The 20,423-nt window shown below is 39.4% G+C and overlaps 2 protein-coding genes across 3 annotated transcripts in view; one reads left to right on the top strand and one right to left on the bottom strand.

The window, feature by feature from the left end:
• LOC126412312 (DNA helicase MCM9-like) overlaps positions 1-16,516 on the bottom strand; it is a 167,707-nt gene extending 151,191 nt beyond the window's left edge. The window contains exons 1-2 of the mRNA XM_050081833.1: positions 16,154-16,516; positions 15,982-16,078 (exon numbers count right to left, since the gene is read on the bottom strand). Of these exons, the coding sequence (XP_049937790.1) occupies positions 15,982-16,078; positions 16,154-16,184 (128 nt within the window). The 5' untranslated portion in view covers positions 16,185-16,516. The remainder of the gene's footprint in view (positions 1-15,981; positions 16,079-16,153) is intronic.
• Positions 16,517-16,641: 125 nt separating this feature from the next.
• The window catches only part of LOC126412314 (ras GTPase-activating protein 1), a 149,893-nt gene continuing 146,111 nt past the window's right edge, over positions 16,642-20,423 (top strand). The window contains exons 1-3 of one of the 2 annotated variants that reach the window (XM_050081835.1): positions 16,642-16,974; positions 17,091-17,240; positions 17,317-17,523. In XM_050081835.1, the coding sequence (XP_049937792.1) occupies positions 16,781-16,974; positions 17,091-17,240; positions 17,317-17,523 (551 nt within the window). In that variant the 5' untranslated portion in view covers positions 16,642-16,780. The remainder of the gene's footprint in view (positions 16,975-17,090; positions 17,241-17,316; positions 17,524-20,423) is intronic. The other variant, XM_050081834.1, reaches the window with a different exon arrangement.

The following is a 20,423-nucleotide window of genomic DNA, read 5'->3' on the forward strand; positions in this document are numbered from 1 at the left end:
AGAAAGCAGGTGTTGACAGATGTGAAAATTACCGAACTATCAGTTTAATAAGTCACAGTTGCAAAATACTAACGCGAATTCTTTACAGGCGAATGGAGAAACTGGTAGAAGCCGACCTCGGGGAAGATCAGTTTGGATTCCGCAGAAATGTTGGAACATGTGAGACAATACTGACCCTACGACTTATCTTAGAAAATAGATTTAGGAAAGACAAACTTTCATTTCTAGCATTTGAAGACATAGAGAAAGCTTTTGATAACGTTGACTAGAATACTCTCTTTCAAATTCTAAAGGTGGCAGGGGTAAAATACAGGGCCGAAAGGCTATTTACAATTTGTACAGAAACCAGATGGCAGTTATAAAGAGTCGAGGGACATGAAAGGGAAGCAGTGGTTGGGAAAGGAGTGGGACAGGGTTGTAGCCCATCCCCGATGTTATTCAATCTGTATATTGAGCAAGCAGTAAAGGAAACAAAAGAAAAGTTCGGAGTAGGTATTAAAGTCCATGGAGAAGAAATAAAAACATTGAGGTTCGCCGATGACATTGTAATTCTGTCAGAGACAGCAAAGGTCTTGGAAGAGCAGTTGAACGGAATGGACAGTGTCTTGAAAGGAGGATATAAGATGAACATCAACAAAAGCAAAACAAGGATAATGGAATGTAGTCTAATTAAGTCGAGTGATGCTGAGGAAATTAGATTCGGAAATGAGACACTTAAAGTAGTAAAGGAGTTTTGCTATTTGTGGAGCAAAATAACTGATGATGGTCGAAGTAGAGAGGATATCAAATGTAGACTGGCAATGGCAAGGAAAGCGTTTCTGAAGAAGAGAAATTTGTTAACATCGAGTATAGATTTAAGTGTCAGAAAGTCTTTCCAAAAAGTATTTGTATGGACTGTAGCCATGTATGGAAGTGAAACATGGACGATAAATAGTTTGGACAAGAAGAGAATAGAAGCTTTCGGAATGTGGTGCTACAGAAGAATGCTGAAGATTAGATGGGTAGATCACATAACTAATGAGGAGGTATGGAATAGAATTGGGTAGAAAAGGAGTTTGTGGCATAACTTGACAAGAAGAAGGGACCGGTTGGTAGGACAAGTTCTGAGGCATCAAGGGATCACAAATTTAGTACTGGAGGGCAGCGTGGAGGGTAAAAATCGTAGAGGGAGACCAAGAGATGAATACACTAAGCAGATTCAGAAGGATGTAGGTTGCAGTAAGTACTGGGAGATGAAGAAGCTTGCACAGGATAGAGTAGCATGGAGAGCTGCATCAAACCAGTCTCAGGACTGAAGACGACAACAACAACAACAACAACAACAATAACAACAACAACATTAAGTATTGGCACCTAGAAAAATAAATGGTTCCCTGTAAATTTGTTGAATAGGCATAAACAAAACTTGGATTTTAATAAGGCTTCTGTGATCTCATAAATAGGAAATGATGCTGGAGGAAAGGGATATTGTTCTCATAAAATACTGTAGGTGAAAGGAAATGGCTGAATATGGTGAGGAGACAGCCATGCATCCAATGGAATTAGCAGTGATGCAGAGCAAAACACAGAGAGAAAATGGAAGGAATTCACTAACTAAATAGAAGATGGTGGTACTGTTATTCTGAACTATACCTATCAAACCAAACAATGGAAACTCAAGGTAGGGATTATGGCCTGAGATGCTGGAGTTGAGGATCGTGTGTGGGTGAGGTGTGCTTGCATTGTGTGTGTGTGTGTGTGTGTGTGTGTGTGTGTGTGTGTTTTACTGAAAAAGGCTGTGGCTGTAAGCTATGTGAGTGGCTTTTAATCGTGCCTATCTGCAATCTGACGTGTCTTCTTCATGGTAAGTAGTGATCTATCTTTTCCTACATTGTCTATCACTGTTCTATTGAGACACAGTTGGTAAAGAGGTGAGAAGCTGAAAGGGAAAATGTGCGAAAGAATATAAAGCAGTGGTTCTCAACAGGTGGTCCGCAGGCCCCCTGGGGTCCACGAGCTATGCCAGAGGGGTCCGCAAGATGTTATTAGAATAAAAAATATATTAAATATATTTCTAAAAACAAAGATGATGTGACTTACCAAATGAAAGTGCTGGCAGGTCGACAGACACACAAACAAACACAAACATACACACAAAATTCAAGCTTTCGCAACAAACTGTTGCCTCATCAGGAGAGAGAGAAGGAGAGGGAAAGACGAAAGGATGTGGGTTTTAAGGGAGAGGGTAAGGAGTCATTCCAATCCCGGGAGCGGAAAGACTTACCTCAGGGGGAAAAAAGGACGGGTATACACTCGCACACACACACATATCCATCCACACATATACAGACACAAACAGACATATTTGAAGACCCAAATATATTTCGTATGATAACAGATTTTTTGTTTTGGCCACTTCCTGCACGAGCAGTTTTAAGCTCAATATTTTTTTCAATAATGAATACGTCAATGTTTTCTCTAAATATCAAAAATAGAAAATGTATAAAAAGACTCTTAATTTGGCTTTTTTTGGTACTTGATACTGTGATATGAGAAGGTACAAATCATGCTCGATGAGGGGGTCCTCGAGAAAATTTTGTTGGGAACCCCCGATATAAAGAATATGACAAGGAAGTGGCAGTAAATGATTGGTAATCTGTGTACTCAAAATAAATCTTTAAAACCATTGCAACTGTTTGTCTGTCTTTTAACATGATAATCTCCAAAACTATAAGACTAATTTTCATGGGGTTTTCGCAGGTAGCTTGAGCACAGTTTGGGGCATGGCTGGAGCACATAAAAAAGATATTATGAAACTTTCTTATCTATCTGCCCCAACACACTAATCACCAAAACTACTAGATGGATTTTTATGGGGTTTCCACTGATAACTTCAATGCAGCTAAGGTCACTGTGTAGGCTATTTTTCATCAAATCTGTATCACAGTGAAAAAGATATTCAGGAATGTTATAAATATGTAAGCATGTATCTATAAAAAACAAAGATATTGTGACTACCGAACGAGAAAGTGCTGGTAGATAGACACAATAAAAAATACACAAACACACACACAAATTTCAAGCTTTTGCAACCCAAGGTTGCTTCATCATCTATGTACATATGTTCCACATCTCCCCCAAAACCACTGGACCAATTTCAACCAAACTTGGCATACATACCACCTACTGTCTGAAAAGAATCACCATGGGAGTAAGAACCACCTGCCTATCAAAGAGGTCAGGCATGGCTACGAGTGAAGAAGCAGTGCAGGGTGAGGGTGACAAAGCAGTGTATACCACAATGCTCAAACATCTAGTTTCATTCAACCAGTATCTGAAAGCGAGAGCACTTAGTGAACTGCAACAAACTTTACACATAATTGCAAAACTTTATGAAACTTTTCTAGCTGACACCCCATACATAATGATGAAAGGAAAAAAAGTTTATCACTTACTACAATTTTGCTGTTCATTGCTGCAGAGCAAAGCTGCTGGTTTTAAAACGTGCAAAGATCATGTGACTTTATTAGCATGCAGCAATGCTGCTAGTAATCCCAAGATGCCTTTAATGCTGATCGGCAAATCTGCTAGGCCCAGAGCTTTTAAAAACTGCAACGTGATGACCCTGCCCGTATATTATTGCAACTAGAAAAAAGCACGGATGGATGGTAAGCTGTCCACAGAACGGTTTCACGTCCAGTTTGTTCCCTCTGTTCGACGGTTTTCTAAGGAAAATCATTTGTCTCCCCTGCAATCCTTTTGATTGATAACGCACCATCTCATCCCAGCACTGAGAAATTATGTGATGGAGAAACTGTGGCAAAGATTTTGCCACTGAATGCTACACCACTTCTTCAGCTGATGGATCAGGGTGTGCTGCAAACATTAAAACTGATTTACAGAAAACAGTTTTTAAGAATGCTGATCCAAGATGATAGCATTCCTTTAGTGGACAAAATAAAAAAAAACCAACATGAAGTATGTTGTTTATTGGGCCGCTGAGGCAAGGCAGAATATTTCAGAAAATACTCTGAAAAAATAGTGGAGAAAACTGTGGACACCTCTCGAAGTTCAGAACAACCTAGATGAAAATGAAGAGGAAGATCTACTACAAGTGATACAGACAATATAGAAGTGTGAAGAAGCTAGTGAAGGAGACGTAGATGAGTGGATGGCAGCAGATGGGGCATGTGTCAAGAACCTTACTGATGCTGATTTAGTTGCTGCTGTGACTCATGACCAGGAAGAAGTGGATTGCTGCGATTTAAGGGTGTGTGTTGTGTTGCGTGATGTCATGACGGCGTGAGGTTTAGTTTATGAGAGAGTTGTGTTTGCAGATGTCGTCTTGTTGCAGTTGGTGGTGTCCTCTGGTGGTGTATTCGGTTCATTTGGGTGTCGGTGCTTGAAGTGTGCATTTATCGGTCGTGACTGTTATAGAAGAACGGAAATTAGTTTCACTGAGTTAAGAATTAAGTGTTTGTTGTGTTTATGTTATAGCGGTGTCGTTTGATGTTATTGGTTTGCTGTTTGTTGCGCAGTAAGTCGTTTAATTCAATTTGTGGCTTCTTTTGTTAGTTATGGATATGACTTCTAAGTTTGATAGTGCGTGTCTGCGCACTGACATGGGGGACGACATGTTGTCCATCATTAAGTTTCTGTAACTTTTTGGGCTTGTGACGGAGATAGTGAAATGCGGCGTATGCAAGCAGAATATGCAAGCTGGGGGTTAGTGTGTAGCGCCGGAACTTTTTTAAAAAAATCTATTGCTCGCGTGTTAATGATGTTCGGTGGGGTTTTTATGTGTTGTTGGGTCGGTGTTATTTACTGCATGTGTTGGTGGTTGATGTTTTGGTATCGGCACTTGTGGTTGATTTATGTATCTTAAAGGAAAGTCCGCTACTCGTGGTCTTGAGGTAGCGTTCTCACTTCCCGAGCAAGGGGTCCCGGGTTCGATTCCCGGTGGGGTCAGGGATTTTTCTGGCCTCGAAATGACTGGGTGTTGTTGTGTCGTCTTCATCATCATCATTCATCCCCATTACGGTCGGAGGAAGGCAATGGCAAACCACCTCCACTAGGACCTTGCCTAGTACGGCGGTGCGGGCCTCCCGCATCGTTCCCCTATGATCCGTCACGGAGTATGTGACTTCATCATCATGATCATCAGGGGAAAGTACTCGATTTCAATTTTTTTGGTATCGTCAGTTGTATTTGAGCTGCATAGGTCATGGGAAGTGACTGATTGTAATTTGTCATTGTAGCTATGTGTGTTTTGGTATCATGAGCTGTTGTTGACCTGTATAGGTCAAGGGAAGTGTTCGATTCCAATGTGCCATCGTAGCTGTGTGTACTTTGGTATCGTGGATTGCTGTTGACCTATATAGGTCAAGGGAAGTGTCCGATTCCAATTTTTGTTGTTTTTGGTATCGATAGTTGCGGTGTGGTTATAATTTTTGGAGTAGTTGGTTTTTATTTTGTGGTATCGACAACTGTGGTTGAGCTACATAGGTGAAGGGAAGTGACCGATTCCTGTTGATATTGTAAGTGTAGCGGAACTTGGGAATTTTGTGGTGTTTTTATGTCATTGTTTTGTGTGGTTTCGGATCTTAGTTTGTGTCTGTATGTGTTTATATTTAGTTTGTCCCTCCCCAAAAGCCCCCAATTTCCCGCGCTGGTCCCGTTAGTTTGTTTATATTTTTGGAGAGAGATGTGTGTGTTGGTTTTATATATATTTTCGTGTTTGTTGTCGTCTATGTAATGACATCACAGGTGCCATATTGAAAGGTTGAGAATGGTCGTCTCCACCATATTGGTGACATAATTGGTCAAAGCAGACAGGTGGAATCGAATGCGTCTGTATTGCCAAGTATTTTAACAGCTAGTGTGGAAGATTTTATTCATCACTCATAAGCATTCACAAATCCACTTTCAGGCCATTTCTCCACCATTCCGCTCTGCATCCGGGAAAAATGACAACCTATATTTTTCTGTGTTGGCTCTCATTTCTCTTACTTTATCATGGTGGTAATTTCTTCTTATGTATGTGGTGCCCCACCTACAGTGGATATCACAGCAGTTCAGATATGCTGAACCTTGATATAACAGGGCGACTGGCCCCAAGAGGTGGCAGAACTGATGTCTCACATGGGTCACACCTCTTGCAATGAGCTAGGTCAGCCAGAAGTAATCTACAGTGCCATGACTGTGATAATCTCTGGTAACTGCAGTCTAATCAGCCAACTACTGTACTTAAAATGTAAGTTCCCACATTGCAACTGGAATATGAGCTTTCACATCAATTTAAGATTCCATATTATCACACTTTGTTTATTCTACAGTATAAATTCCACAGTTTCTGATTATGTTGTTCTTAAACTGAGTGAAACCAATCAATAAAACATACTGGGTGTGACTTGTGGTTTCCTGAAAAACTTAATTTCAACAGTCACTGTTTCCCCTACAGGCAACTTGCTAAATTTGTGAAGTGGTTGTATGGCTAACCTAAAACAGGGAAGTCATGACTAAGGCATGAGTCATATTCAATCCTAGTCTTAGTGAAGTTCTTACGATTGCAAAAACTTTCAAGATTGCTTCCAATGTTCAGCCTACATTCACTAATGAAATTAAAGTGTCAAAGGAGCTTATGGTGTCAATAAGACAACTGCAGTTTTTTTTGCCCCAGTGTTATATACCCAAGGAAAATCCCCACCATCAAGGGTACTGGGACACATTAACATAATACAAGGATCACTCCAAAAGAAATGCACACTATTGTTTTTGAAATCCATCTTGTATTCTACAAGTTTGAAAGTTTTAGTGTGTAGATACATCCTTTAGGAACAATATTTCATTTCTCCACATAATTTAAATCCCTCTCAACTGCCTTACGCCATCTTGGAACCAGCGCCTGTATATCCTTACAGTAAAATTCTGGACCAACCTGTTGGAGCCACTGTTTGGCAGTGTGCACAAGAGAGTCATCATCTTCAAATCTTGTTCCACAAAGAGAGTCTTTCAGCTTCCCAAAGAGATGGTAGTCACATGGAGCCAGGCCAGAACTGTAAGGAAAGTGTTTCAGTGTTGTTCATCTGAGTTTTGTGATCGCTTCCATGGTTTTTTGACTGACATGAGGCCGTGCATTGTGGTGCAACAGCAAAACATCCTGCTTTTGCCGATGTGGTCGAGCACGACTTAGTCGAGCTTGAAGTTTCTTCAGTGTCATCACATATGCATCAGAATTTATGATGGTTCCACTTGGCATGATGTCCACAAGCAAGAGTCCTTCGGAATCAAAAAACACCGTAGCCCTAACTTTTCCAGCAGAAGGTGTGGTTTCGAATTTTTTTTTTCCTTGGGTGAATTTGCATGATGCCACTTCATTGATTGCCTCTTCGTCTCTGGTGAAAAATGATGGAGCCATGTTTCATCACGTGTCACAACTCTTCCAAGAAATTCATCTCCACCCTTCTCGTACTGTCCCAAAAGTTCGCTGCATACTGTTTTTCTTGTTTCCTTTTGAGCCACTGTCAACATCCTGGGAACCCACCAGGCACAAACCCTTTTTAACACCAACACTTTCAGTATTCTGCAAACACTTCCTTCCCCTATCCCAACGTAGCGTGACAATTCGTTCACTGTGATGCGTCTGTCAGCAGTCACCAATTCGTTAACTCTCTGCACATTGCCTGGAGTGTGTGCAGTACGAGGAATGCCGCTGCGAGGACAATCCTCAATATTGCCATGCTCGCTTTCATCACGTAACCTGCTTGTCCTCCGACTACCTGTACTGCGATCGACAGCAGCATCTCCATACACCTTTTTCAACCTCTTGTGGATGTTTCCCACTGGCTCGTTTTCACAGCACAGGAATTATATGACAGCACGTTGCTTCTGATGAACGTCAAGAGTAGCAGCCATCTTGAAGACATGCTGTGACGGCACCACATATGGGAACAGGTTGAACTAAGTTTGAAAACAAGCAGGAAGGATGTATCTACACACTGTAAAACTTTCACAGATGCAGAATGAAAACTGTATTTTTACAAAAACAGTGTGCATTTCTTTTGGAGTGACCCTCGTAACAAATATGCCACCACCCACTATGCTCAAACAATTCAGTCCTATCTTGGCAAGATCACTTGTTATGCACAGTTTATTCTCCAAGCAGCACAAATCACTCACCGCTCAGCAACTGCACAAAAAGAGCATCAAATTTGTGTGGTCAGCTTCCTGTCAACAGATTTTTCAACACTTTAATGACTGTCTCATAACAGCACACTGTCTGTTGCTGTATTCACCGGACTTGCAGCTGATGCTTCTCAGTAAAGGACTGTGGGAGTTTTGTCTCAAAACTGTCGGATGGTTCTGAAAGCCCAATCACTTATGCCTCCAAAGCAGTAACTAACACAAATCAACTGTTCCCAAACTGAAAAGGAAGCTTTAGCAGTAATGTACAGCAACATTATGTTTCATGTGCAAATTCGACCTGTTAACTGATCACAATCCCTTATCATAAATCTCTGGGCATCAGTCTAAGCCTCTGAAAAAGACAATGTAGCAACTGTAATGGTGTGTGTTGTTTTTACTCAAATTTACTTTCACCCGACTGCCCAAGTCAAGGTGGAAAAGCAGACATGCATAAATTTCAAAAAGTTGCAGCCTGACAATGGAACAGGGAATGTCAACAATTAAACAAAATGCTTTTTGGCTTCTGAAGATATCACCTACAAGCTTACAGTCTGATATACTCCAGAGCAAAACGGTGTTGCCGAGACAGCTAATCAAACATTGATCGAAAAAAAAAAAAACCTATTCTATGAAGTTCCAATACCAACTAACTACGAGGGCAGTTCAATAAGTAATGCAACACATTTTTTTCTGAAACAGGGGTTGTTTTATTCAGCATTGAAATACACCAGGTTATTCCCCAATCTTTTAGCTACACAACACTATTTTTCAACGTAATCTCCATTCAATGCTACGGCCTTATGCCACCTTGAAATGAGGGCCTGTATGCCTGCACGGTACCATTCCACTGGTCGATGTCGGAGCCAACGTCGTACTGCATCAATAACTTCTTCATCATCCGCGTAGTGCCTCCCACGGATTGCGTCCTTCATTGGGCCAAACATATGGAAATCCGACGGTGCGTGATCGGGGCTGTAGGGTGCATGAGGAAGAACAGTCCACTGAAGTTTTGTGAGCTCCTCTCGGGTGCGAAGACTTGTGTGAGGTCTTGCGTTGTCATGAAGACGGAGAAGTTCGTTCAGATTTTTGTGCCTACGAAAACGCTGAAGTCGTTTCTTCAATTTCTGAAGAGTAGCACAATACACTTCAGAGTTGATCGTTTGACCATGGGGAAGGACATCGAACAGAATAACCCCTTCAGCGTCCCAGAAGACTGTAACCATGACTTTACCGGCTGAGGGAATGGCTTTAAACTTTTTCTTGGTAGGGGAGTGGGTGTGGCGCCACTCCATTGATTGCCGTTTGTTTCAGGTTCGAAGTGATGAACCCATGTTTCATCGCCTGTAACAATCTTTGACAAGAAATTGTCACCCTCAGCCACATGACGAGCAAGCAATTCCGCACAGATGGTTCTCCTTTGCTCTTTATGGTGTTCGGTTAGACAACGAGGGACCCAGCGGGAACAAACCTTTGAATATCCCAACTGGTGAACAATTGTGACAGCACTACCAACAGAGATGTCAAGTTGAGCACTGAGTTGTTTGATGGTGATCTGTCGATCATCTCGAACGAGTGTGTTCGCACGCTCCGCCATTGCAGGAGTCACAGCTGTGCACGGCCGGCCCGCACGCGGGAGATCAGACAGTCTTGGTTGACCTTGCGGCGATGATGACACACGCTTTGCCCAATGACTCACCGTGCTTTTGTCCACTGCCAGATCACCGTAGACATTCTGCAAGCGCCTATGAATATCTGAGATGCCCTGGTTTTCCGCCAAAAGAAACTCGATCACTGCCCGTTGTTTGCAACGCACATCCGTTACAGACGCCATTTTAACAGCTCCGTACAGCGCTGCCACCTGTCGGAAGTCAATGAAACTATACGAGACGAAGCGGGAATGTTTGAAAATATTCCACAAGAAATTTCCGTTTTTTTTCAACCAAAATTGGCTGAGAAAAAAAATGTGTTGCATTACTTATTGAACTGTCCTCGTAAATGGAGTACTGGTACTGGGCTCGATCTTTGTCTACAGATGCATACCTATCAAACTGTTCTCTGTCTACCATACTATAAAATAAAACGCCATATGAATTTTTGGTACAGGAGACTCACACTTTAAGATTTTAGGATGCCTTGCAATGGTTCACATTCCAAAACCCCATTGAAAGAAGCAGGATATAAAGTCACTGAAGTTGACATTCATGGGCTACTGCCATGTAATAAAAAGCTACCGATTCATTGATATGGAGACTTGCGATAAAACTGTCAGGAGGGATGTAAATTTCCTGGAGAACTAGATTTTTCGGAGTTCAAAGTTAGAAGAACCTAAGATAATAAATGCATTGCGATTAGAACACGAAGCTGTCCTTCATTACAACAGTATTCCACACAATGAAGAATAAATTAAATCAGTAGACAATGGTAATGAACCTTTTTGTGGTTTTGACAATGAGTCAATGGAAACTGAATAATAAGATGGGGAACATGAGAACCAAAAAATAGATCCATAGTTCAACAGCAGGTTACACCTCAAAGGTCGAGCAGAGGACCAAAACTCAACGAATGGCCTGACCATTTTACTTGCTACTTGAAAGAAGGATTTCCAAATGAAGGCGTGGGTGTCACAGAAGTCTTAGAAGAGAAATAAGGAAGGATGGAAAGAAAGCACGGAAGAAAGAATTCTTATTTCTGGTTCATAATGTCACATTTGAAAATGCAGAAGTACCAAAAACATTTAATGTCTTTCTTTCTCATCCCATCCAGTAAGCATCCCCTGAGCAAGGGTTCTAGGTGCCCTTTCCATAACTTTCCATATTTCCTAATGCTTGTCAGTGATTTTCCTTCGTTCTTCTTTTTCTCCCTTCAATCTGTCTGCCAGAAAAGGAACCACTGGTTCTGAAAGCTTGTACACATCCACATCTTTTATCAGGGTGTATACGTGGACGAGAAAAAAAAATTTCCGGATTTTTCCCAGTTAAAAATAGAATTTCTCCCAGATGAAAGCACACTTTTTCCGTGTTCAGTAGCAGTACAATTTTCCTCGGAACTGTAAAACTTATCAATCCTTTCAGTGGTTGTGGTTTTATACACCGGCGTAGAATTTCCAGGCACTTTAGAAAACGAAACTCAGGGACGAAAAACACGTTTTGGAAAGATGTCTGATGTGCAGCAACATGCACACTGCATATTTTAAAAAATCAACTTTTATAAAATATGTTCATTTTGTAGCGCACATCTCTCTGAAGAGTCTGATACATGAAACATATATGCTCGAGGGAAAGTAAGACATGTTATTTGGTCTTAAGCGTGCCAAAGTGCAGTGCCACGCCTCTTCACACAGCATTCTTCTGTCGCACGTCTCTGAATTTCGCTCTGTGGAATTCAAACATGTAATATTTTGTAATAGGTGCCATCAAACTATATTCAGGACAGTGGAAATTAAAATGTCCTGTAGTGCCTCTCCTGCTCCCAGTCGACCGGTTTGACATCCTGCCCCTCTTTAAAAAAATCTCGCAATTAATACTGGCTGGGATTATTTGTAACCAGCAGAACAAGTACTCTTCAGAAAATTTGCAGCCTTTACAGCCTATTAGCTAATAACTTGCTGTTTTGTGTGACATAAAATTAAATATAGGATATATAAAACGAGTAAAGAGAAGTGACAAGCAAGACAGTACACATTTCTTCAGTCCTTAATTTCTCTCTAACTTTGCTGCAGCTTTACATGGTGTCCTTTCCTTTTTGTGAAAGGATCTATTATCTCACCAAAGTTCATCAAACGCTTTGCCACTTCAAAAAATGAAATGATGTTGTCTCATACTAAAAAAGCTGTTAATACAAATGGAACCCAAGACCAGACGGAACATAATTCACGAAGTACCAATATCAAATGCCTATTAGACCAACTACAAGCCAAAAATTTTATGTTAGGAAATAGTTTCACATTTCATTCATACTCTCTAGCTTCTGAAGCATTAGATCGAAAAGTAGTAGTACGAAATTTTTATATAAATTTGGAATCTTCATATTCTTCCGTAATTTGTGTGAGTCCCCGCTTCTTCTCCTTCCTTGTTCTAACAAACAATCTTGTCATCACTAATTCTGTAACTATTCCTGCCAGTGTCAAAACTTATTCTCTGGTTAACTTCACCTCCCTGCCACAATCACCGATTTAGTTAACCCACATTTATTCTCCGGTTAGGCGTTATCACATGTTCGTACAACGCGTTTTCTGCACTACTCACAGAATAGAACTGTAGCGGCTGCTAGCCGGGGACTGTATAAGCGGCCCTTAGCAGTGTGGCAGTCTGGCCAAAAATTTTATGTCAAAATTTCATTTTCTTGGATACACGGAGGAGAAAATAAGCAATATTTGTTGCCTGTTATTCCTTTTATTCATTTATTTCCACTCTGGTAGTCTGAATCTATGGAATTCGGTAGTAGTTATAACAACGCTGATCATTTGCAAACCCAATGAACCACATAAACGGCAATTGGCATTCACCCGTTCGGCTTTATTCCGCTCAGCTCGTATAGACCCGTCCCCTTTGGTCTGCAGGATAGTTTATTTCTAGATGCGAAGGGGATTCCCCTGGCAGAGACATCACGTACACTATGCACGCATTCAAAAATCAACTTGCGATTATTTCAGAAATCAACTTAAAATTTTTTCAAAAACCAACAGGGATGCGTTCAAAATCATACGAGTAATCGATATACCAACAAGCGCTGGATGCTAGGCGCTTTGTGAAACAAGGTCCATTTCCTCAATAATATGAATTTGGGACCCCTCTCCCCTCCCCCCACTGAAACTGTCGCCTGGGGCAGATACCCCTGTTTGCCCCCGCCCCCTAGTTCTGGGCCTGTTGCGCATACGTGAATCTGGCAGCTTAGGCCCACCAGTAAAATTTTTCTGGGTAGCATCTGGCTGCTTGCTGCTATTGCTTATACTGCTAACTGCCACACTTCTGTAGCCAGTAGCGGGAGAGGGTACTACTGAAACGCGACTCAAGTGTACATGCTCATAATCTCGTTCGCAACTGCTCAAACGAATCTAATGTAAACAATTGTGACGTCACGCTCATCGGAGGCAATTTGTTGTCATGAATAGTCTTCGTTAAGCCTTTGATGCGTTTTGCTGTTGGCAAACGCTTGTATGAGCAATGTGTTTTGTTGTATATGGTGCATTTCCTTCGCAACTTAAAGTTTTATTTTCTTTTTTTCTCTCGTTCGTTTTTTATTGCTGCAGTATTAATCTGCAGTAGCGAGATGCAGTAATATTCTTTGTTAGAGTATTGGTTCTTACCAGTCAAAGTTACAAAAATTTAACTGAATACTAAAACAATGAAAAATTCCCGGAATTCTAAAAAATTCCCGGGTTTTTCCGGTTTTCTCCCGGATGAAAAAATTCCTGTGTTTTTCCCAGATCTCCCGGGTCGTATGCACCCTGTTTATGTGCGTTTTCTCCTACTGCCGCTACCTGAGTAGGTTTTTTTATCTATCAAATTATATTATATTCAGAAACATTTAAGATGTGACTAGTGGTAAAACTGTGCTCTCAAGTTCAAGGAGTTAATTATCGGGAAATCTTTGCACCATTGGTCAATTATGCATCCATTAGATATCCCTTATCTATAGCAGCTTGAGAGAACTAGAGATCAGCCATGCTGTTATCACCACAGTTGTCACTACACTGGAAAATATGGAGGCTGAATTAATCTTTTTATGGATTTAAACAATACACTATTATTCACAAAAGATGGAAGTTTTCTGAATTACAACAAAAATCCTTTGAAATGACTTTTGAGATAAAAAGTCTTAGAACCAGGGTAGCAATGCATAGGTATGGAAATTACACAAAATCATTAAAAAAAGAAAAATGGGACATCCCAAGAATCCCATGCAAGGAAATTTCTGGAGAAATTAGGAATGAGAGTAGCCAGCCCAGTGTCAACACTACTCAAACTTGGTTTGTACTTGAAGCTGTTGAATCAACTGACATCAGTGTACTTGTGGGATATTGGGTCCTATAGGCTACTTACTGGAGAATAGAATGATTCACAACTTGATTGTAAGATTGAGGTCTTACACTAATGCAAGAGACATAAACAACAGTACACGAGAACAAGATGGCGCTGACAAGTGTCCAGTCAAAGAGCTTCAGCTAAAGTTCCAGGAACTGTAGGGGGAGTAACTATCAATAGTCATCACATGCTTTATCAGGAGTCAATAAAAAGTCTTCCATATCTATGGCAAACCTCCAGACCTGACATATATTTTGCTGACAGTCTCCTTAACAGATATAATCACTGTTTTAAAAAGGTCCATTGTCAGTAATAGGATGTTTAGATATTTAAAGGGAACCATGGGCTGTATGCTAGAATTTTACAGAGATGATACCAGAGAAATAATGGCCTCCACTAATACACTGGGAAATAAAAATCAATGGTTGATAATCAATAGCTGTACATGCATACAAACACACCATTCTTTAATTTGGGGGTCTACTGCGCTCTCTACTTGCGAAGCTGGGCACACAGTTTTGGTATCAAATTTTCAAGACTTACCTGGTTTAGACAAGTTATGTCTAAGGTAGAGCCAAATAGTGTCACAAAGTCACTTAAAATATATTGAAATAATAAAAATTTAGTTTGCAAAAAACTTGCGACAAATTCTAGATCCAAGCATATAGATACAAAATATCATTTTACAATAAGATAGTAGAATCAGATGTCGTTAATATAGTTAGGGAGTCACTGTTTATTTGAACTTCCTATTGTGTGTCAATATCAGTTAAAGGGATGTGTCAAATTTTTAAATTACTATCAAATATTTTCTGTTTATTCCTTGTTTTTACTATTACTCTGTGGTTCTTGCTTGTTCATATATGTGCAGTCACTGTAGTGCATATACAGCTCTATTCAGTTAGTAAAGCATCCTTTTACAAAGCTGTCATGTTAATTATACTAAAAATGCTCATCACAATGAAAAAAAAAAAAAAAAAAAAAAAAAAAAAAAAAAAAAAAAAAAAAAAAGAAAATCACAGTGATGCGGTATGATCCAGACAATTTGGTAGATATTTTAGGTAGTGGAAAGCACTTTAGATGAAGCTCTGATACAAGAACAATTCCAAAATTGGATTAACTCCTAAAATATTGTAAAATGTTTGCATCCAAGTAACACAGTAAGAATTAATGTTTATAACACATGCTGTGTTGTAATCAAGATCACTTCTGAAACTGCTGAACTACCAGGTGCAATAATAATAAAAATGGCACTCTTCTGTAATTTCCCATTCCTCTTGAAATGAACACCTACAGCATCTGTCAACTGAAGAGGTGACCTGGCTAAACAATCAATCTACAAATCAATCTCAACAATACCAATTCTAGCTAACATGGTGGAGTCTGTCTGGATAACTAACTATTAAGTGACTTTTATGATAAATGTTTGAATTACTACATGATGATTCACATATTTTCCTATGCTCAAGAAGTGACTTGTCTAGTTATTTTTTAAATACCAATACGTTGGAATCGTCAGTTCTCGTGAGGATGAAATTCCAGGTAGTGGACAGTCAGAGTGTTCATAACAAATTGTATATCAAAAGTGCTTTGAGAATAACAACCACGTGGGAAACAGAGCAGAAAATGTGCATGTGTGGAAATCATTAACTTTTTAATCTTATTTTTCGGATGTTCCTATAAGCATCAATTACTTTCTTCTGGATAACGTACATTTAATTAATATTCAGACATGGCTACGGAAGGCAAAGTTTCACTTTGACACTTTTCTTAACAGTATATATGAATGACTTACTGAACTACAACTGAATGATGCTGAAGGTCGTCAGAAGTCTGCAGTATTGCCATTAGTTCATCCTTGTGTTTGGAAATGGCATACTCTCGAAAGATTTCTGTAACAAAAAGGCCGAAATGGTGTATCAATTACATCAGAGTATTAAATGTAATTTCAGTGGTTCGTAACGCACCTTTGATTTGTTCATCTGACACAGTCGGCATGTTACTAACGAAAATGCGCGATATTTGCAAATAAAGTGGCTGTTCGTCTTTCGATGAACTTGAATCTAAGAAATCACAAAATTCTACTTGTTTGTTTGTGTTGTGATTCCCGCGTTCTTTCGAAGAACAAAGCACTTCGATATTTGCAGGTTGGCCAAATTCACATCCCTGATTCAAAATGTTACTGTCACTTCGAGAGTTTCCTCACAGCAAGGGAATACTCTGCACGTGCAAACTTTCAGCTACATAATCAATACAAACAATTGTTTATAAATCCGTAGCATTAATCCTTTTGGCAATGTTATGGAATTCTAAATACTACAACAACTATGTTAACTAGTTCCTTTTATTACTTAAGAAGTGACTTAAGTGATTATGAAAATTACCCTTCTCCAACAACACGCGTGTTAGAAAATCTGTGATAGTACTTTGTTTGCAGGCAAAGATGTGAAACATTATAACCTGTTTATTCGTCTGGTGTAGTGCAAAGATAATTTGACGTTTAGGGTAGAAGTCAGTTTTCATTATAGCGCGAGGCGTGTGGGGAGTGAAGGATGATAAGGTATTAGTAATAGGAAGGTAATATTAAAGCCAAGATGGCTGAGTTTGTGAGGGGTGGACCGGCGACGGGGATAATTCTGCCGAAAGAAAAGCTTCAGGGTTCCCCTAGCACAGGGAGTGATGAAGGACACGACGGTGCTATTGGGGAGGAGTTCGATCCTTTTTTGGGAGACGCCGAAGAAGCTGAAGGTGCTAATGTGTCAACGGTAGTAGCACCTCCTGAAAATTTGTGAGTGATAAGACTTGTTAGTGATTTGTCACACGAAAATGCAAGGTTGTGTATGTGACTGTTTCTATGCCATCATCTGTTTATCACAAAAGACCAAAAAATTCAATGTTTTGCAGATGGTACCATGGACGGCTTGATCGGTATACAGCCGAAGAACGTCTATGGCAAGCAGCAAAAATGGGAAGTTACCTTGTTCGTGAAAGTGACAGAAAACCAGGGTCGTATGTGTTATCGTATCTTGGTCGAACAGGAATCAATCACTTTAGGTAACAGCATTTAAAATTTAGCAACGATCCGTCTAATAATCCTGACACAAACTAATGAACTGCGTTTCTGTTTAAGGATAACTGCTGTCTGTGGTGATTTCTACATTGGTGGTAGGCAGTTCGATTCACTGTCTGATCTCATAGGTTACTACACAAGCTGCTCAGACCTTTTGAAACGCGAAAGGTTAATGCATCCTGTTCCACCACCTGAACCAGTAAACGATAAGAAAAGAATTGTTGCCATTTTACCATACACCAAAATGCCCGACACAGATGAGCTAAGGTGAGTTTACTTCCATTGAGTGGTATATCAACTAAGCATGCGCTATTATATTTCTTCATCTAAATGTAAACATTTTGAAACAATCCAGTGTGGCGTTTGTTGGGTAGTTTTGGTATACTTTTTGGTGCAGTCACATTTTAGATAGTGCAGTCTTTTATTTTATTCTCTCTCTCTCTCTCTCTCTCTCTCTCTCTCTCTCTCGTGCTCATTTACATGTGTACATAATATAAACACTTTGTTTTGTAGAATGTGCATGTATTTTTATTTAATTTAGGTCAGTAAAAGTAAACATGGTAGCATAGTTGTTAGAAAATTAAACAAGTGACCGATTTTGTTTGCAGATTAGTTGTACTTTCATTTATAAATACTGGTTAATACTTCCTAAAACCTCTTCTTGGTTTATCATTTCAGTCTCTGAACCTTGTGTGTGTCTCCCCCCAAATGGTGTCTCTGGTAACAACATACTTAAAGTAGACATAGATTGCTTATTGCTGTGGGAAGAGGCAAGTTGAGTTGGTATGATTTAGGTCATTTCCTGTCTTTTACAGTTCAGGATCTAGTTGACAGGTACATCCCTGCTATTGCTTTACAGTGAATGCTGTACATCTGGGTGATGTGTAAAACCAGATATACTAATTGAGTGAAATATATGAAGCATTGGGAGGTGGAGGAGGAGGGGGTGGGGGTAGATTGAGAACTAGGAAGTAGAAAAAGATGGCAGACAGAGAATAGCTCGTAGGAAAAGATTTCAGGCTGAAGTGCATATTGGATGGATAGTGACTATTTGTGTACAGTTCAGACACATTTATCTTTCATCAGAGAAACCAAATGATGCAGATCATGAAGCAGTTATTTAAGTTAAATACATTTTGATATGATCTGCAATTAACATTCCCTTGGCCTCAATTTTACTATGACAAATTGGTTTCCTCCACACAGAAAGCTGCAGAAATTGTAATGAAACTATTGTGCAACATGACAGCTTTTACAAGTGTGTGCACCTCTAATAAAGTTTTATATATTGTCGGCAGAAATTGGTGGTTGGTGTAAGATTCATTGAACAGATGCGTAGGACTTGTTTTGCATTTCGGTATTACACAGTAAGACTACGGTGATGTGACTCAAAGATGGCTGGACAAGGATATTACTTAGATTGAATAGGTGACAAAGTACTAATACATTAGCTTCAGCATCAGCTAAAATGCATTGACCCATTCACAAACTATTAACTAAAACCATATGCTTGCTCAACACCACAATCCCCCCCCCCCAACTACCACCATCTATATACATTCAGAAATTCACAAATGTATCCATCCAGGACAGTCCATTTTTATACATTACCATGTTCCAATTGAACTGATTATTACTGTTGTCGGGCAGCACTACCAGCCCATTTTCTGCTACTTACCTTCTTACGTTAAATACAATAACCATTTCATCAAAAAAAGTTTGTTATTGTCAGTAGGCTTCCTTTTAGCACCAGTGATACCATCTATAAACAGTCATCCTCTTTGTCATGATCTCACTAACAAGAAATATTATCTTTCCGATGTTCTGTTGACTAAAAATTGCTGTTCAACTTTGAAGAATTGACTAACCACTCTCAAACTTGATACAATTTCTCATACATTGATAAACATACATCTTAGTCATATTCACATGCAAGGCATCTTCTTATACAAATTTGCTCTATTGTTTTCACATCACATGTGCAATGATGTTAATAAACAAATAAAATGGAAAATAAATTGACCCTGGATCAATTACCTTCCATAAGAAGCATCAATAAGCATGTGATGATTATGCTTGTCAGTGGCTAGTTGGGTGTGTGAGATTACATATCCAAAGGTTTGAAGTAAGTCCTGGAATATTTTATTTGCTTATCTCTCCTTATACCTGTGACAGATCTGCATATGTTAAAAATGCCTGGTTGTAGTGTAGAGTCCATGGTAAACTGTTCAAATCAACCCTTTGGGTGAGGACAGGTTTAGCTCCCATTATTGCTGATTGACATGTGTTAATTGTTGACATTATCTGATATTTCTGTTATGATGAAGTATTGCAAACTGTCATAAATATTCAGAAAGTTAGAGGAAAATGGAACACATTGATACCAGTCATCTTGCTTCAGCCTTAAACATCAAAATTGTGACTATAAACCTCATCGGAATCAGTTATGCATAAAATACATAACAGAACAAGACTCATAGTCGTTATAACATCACATTACCTTCGTCACATCATTCAGTCATGGTTAAAAGTAACATCCATTATCAGCAGGTCAACAGACCCAATGATAACACCATCACATTTTAGGGCTTTGATGTCCAGTTATTTAAGCTGTTATATTTCTGTTACGAATGCTTCTGTAATTTCTGTTAAGAGATATGTGTCATATTCGCATTGTTACTGGTCAATTCCATCAACCATTTCTGTGTACCACTTAGTAATCTGAGAAGTCCTGTCGCAGAATTCTGCTGTAAGAATTATTTGGAAACTCACCATTCTGAATTTCACAGAAGAATGTAACTGAGTAAAAGCTGTCAGTAGATCTGCACTTTGCTGCAAAATTATTACTTGTTGTTAATCCACTAATTTCGTAATGTCTTTGGTAATGCAGGCCTATTATTTTTTTAATTGTTATAGTATGTTATATAAATTATCACGTATAACTATTGTTAAGACAGGCAGACAGCATGTAGGAAATTATAGCAAAAGGGTGGAAAACATGCAATGGATCAACGACTGGTTAATCACCGACTGTGCACAAATAGTAGAAAAGATTTAGTATTGTGCTACTTAGTTGGCAATCAGTCACTGAAAACAGTGACAATTATAAAATATCCATAAATGTACTTGAAATAGTGTATTTAATCAAAGCTTGTTTAATGAGTGTG

This window comes from Schistocerca serialis, chromosome 7, assembly GCF_023864345.2.
Source record: "Schistocerca serialis cubense isolate TAMUIC-IGC-003099 chromosome 7, iqSchSeri2.2, whole genome shotgun sequence".
Lineage (NCBI taxonomy): Eukaryota > Metazoa > Arthropoda > Insecta > Orthoptera > Acrididae > Schistocerca > Schistocerca serialis.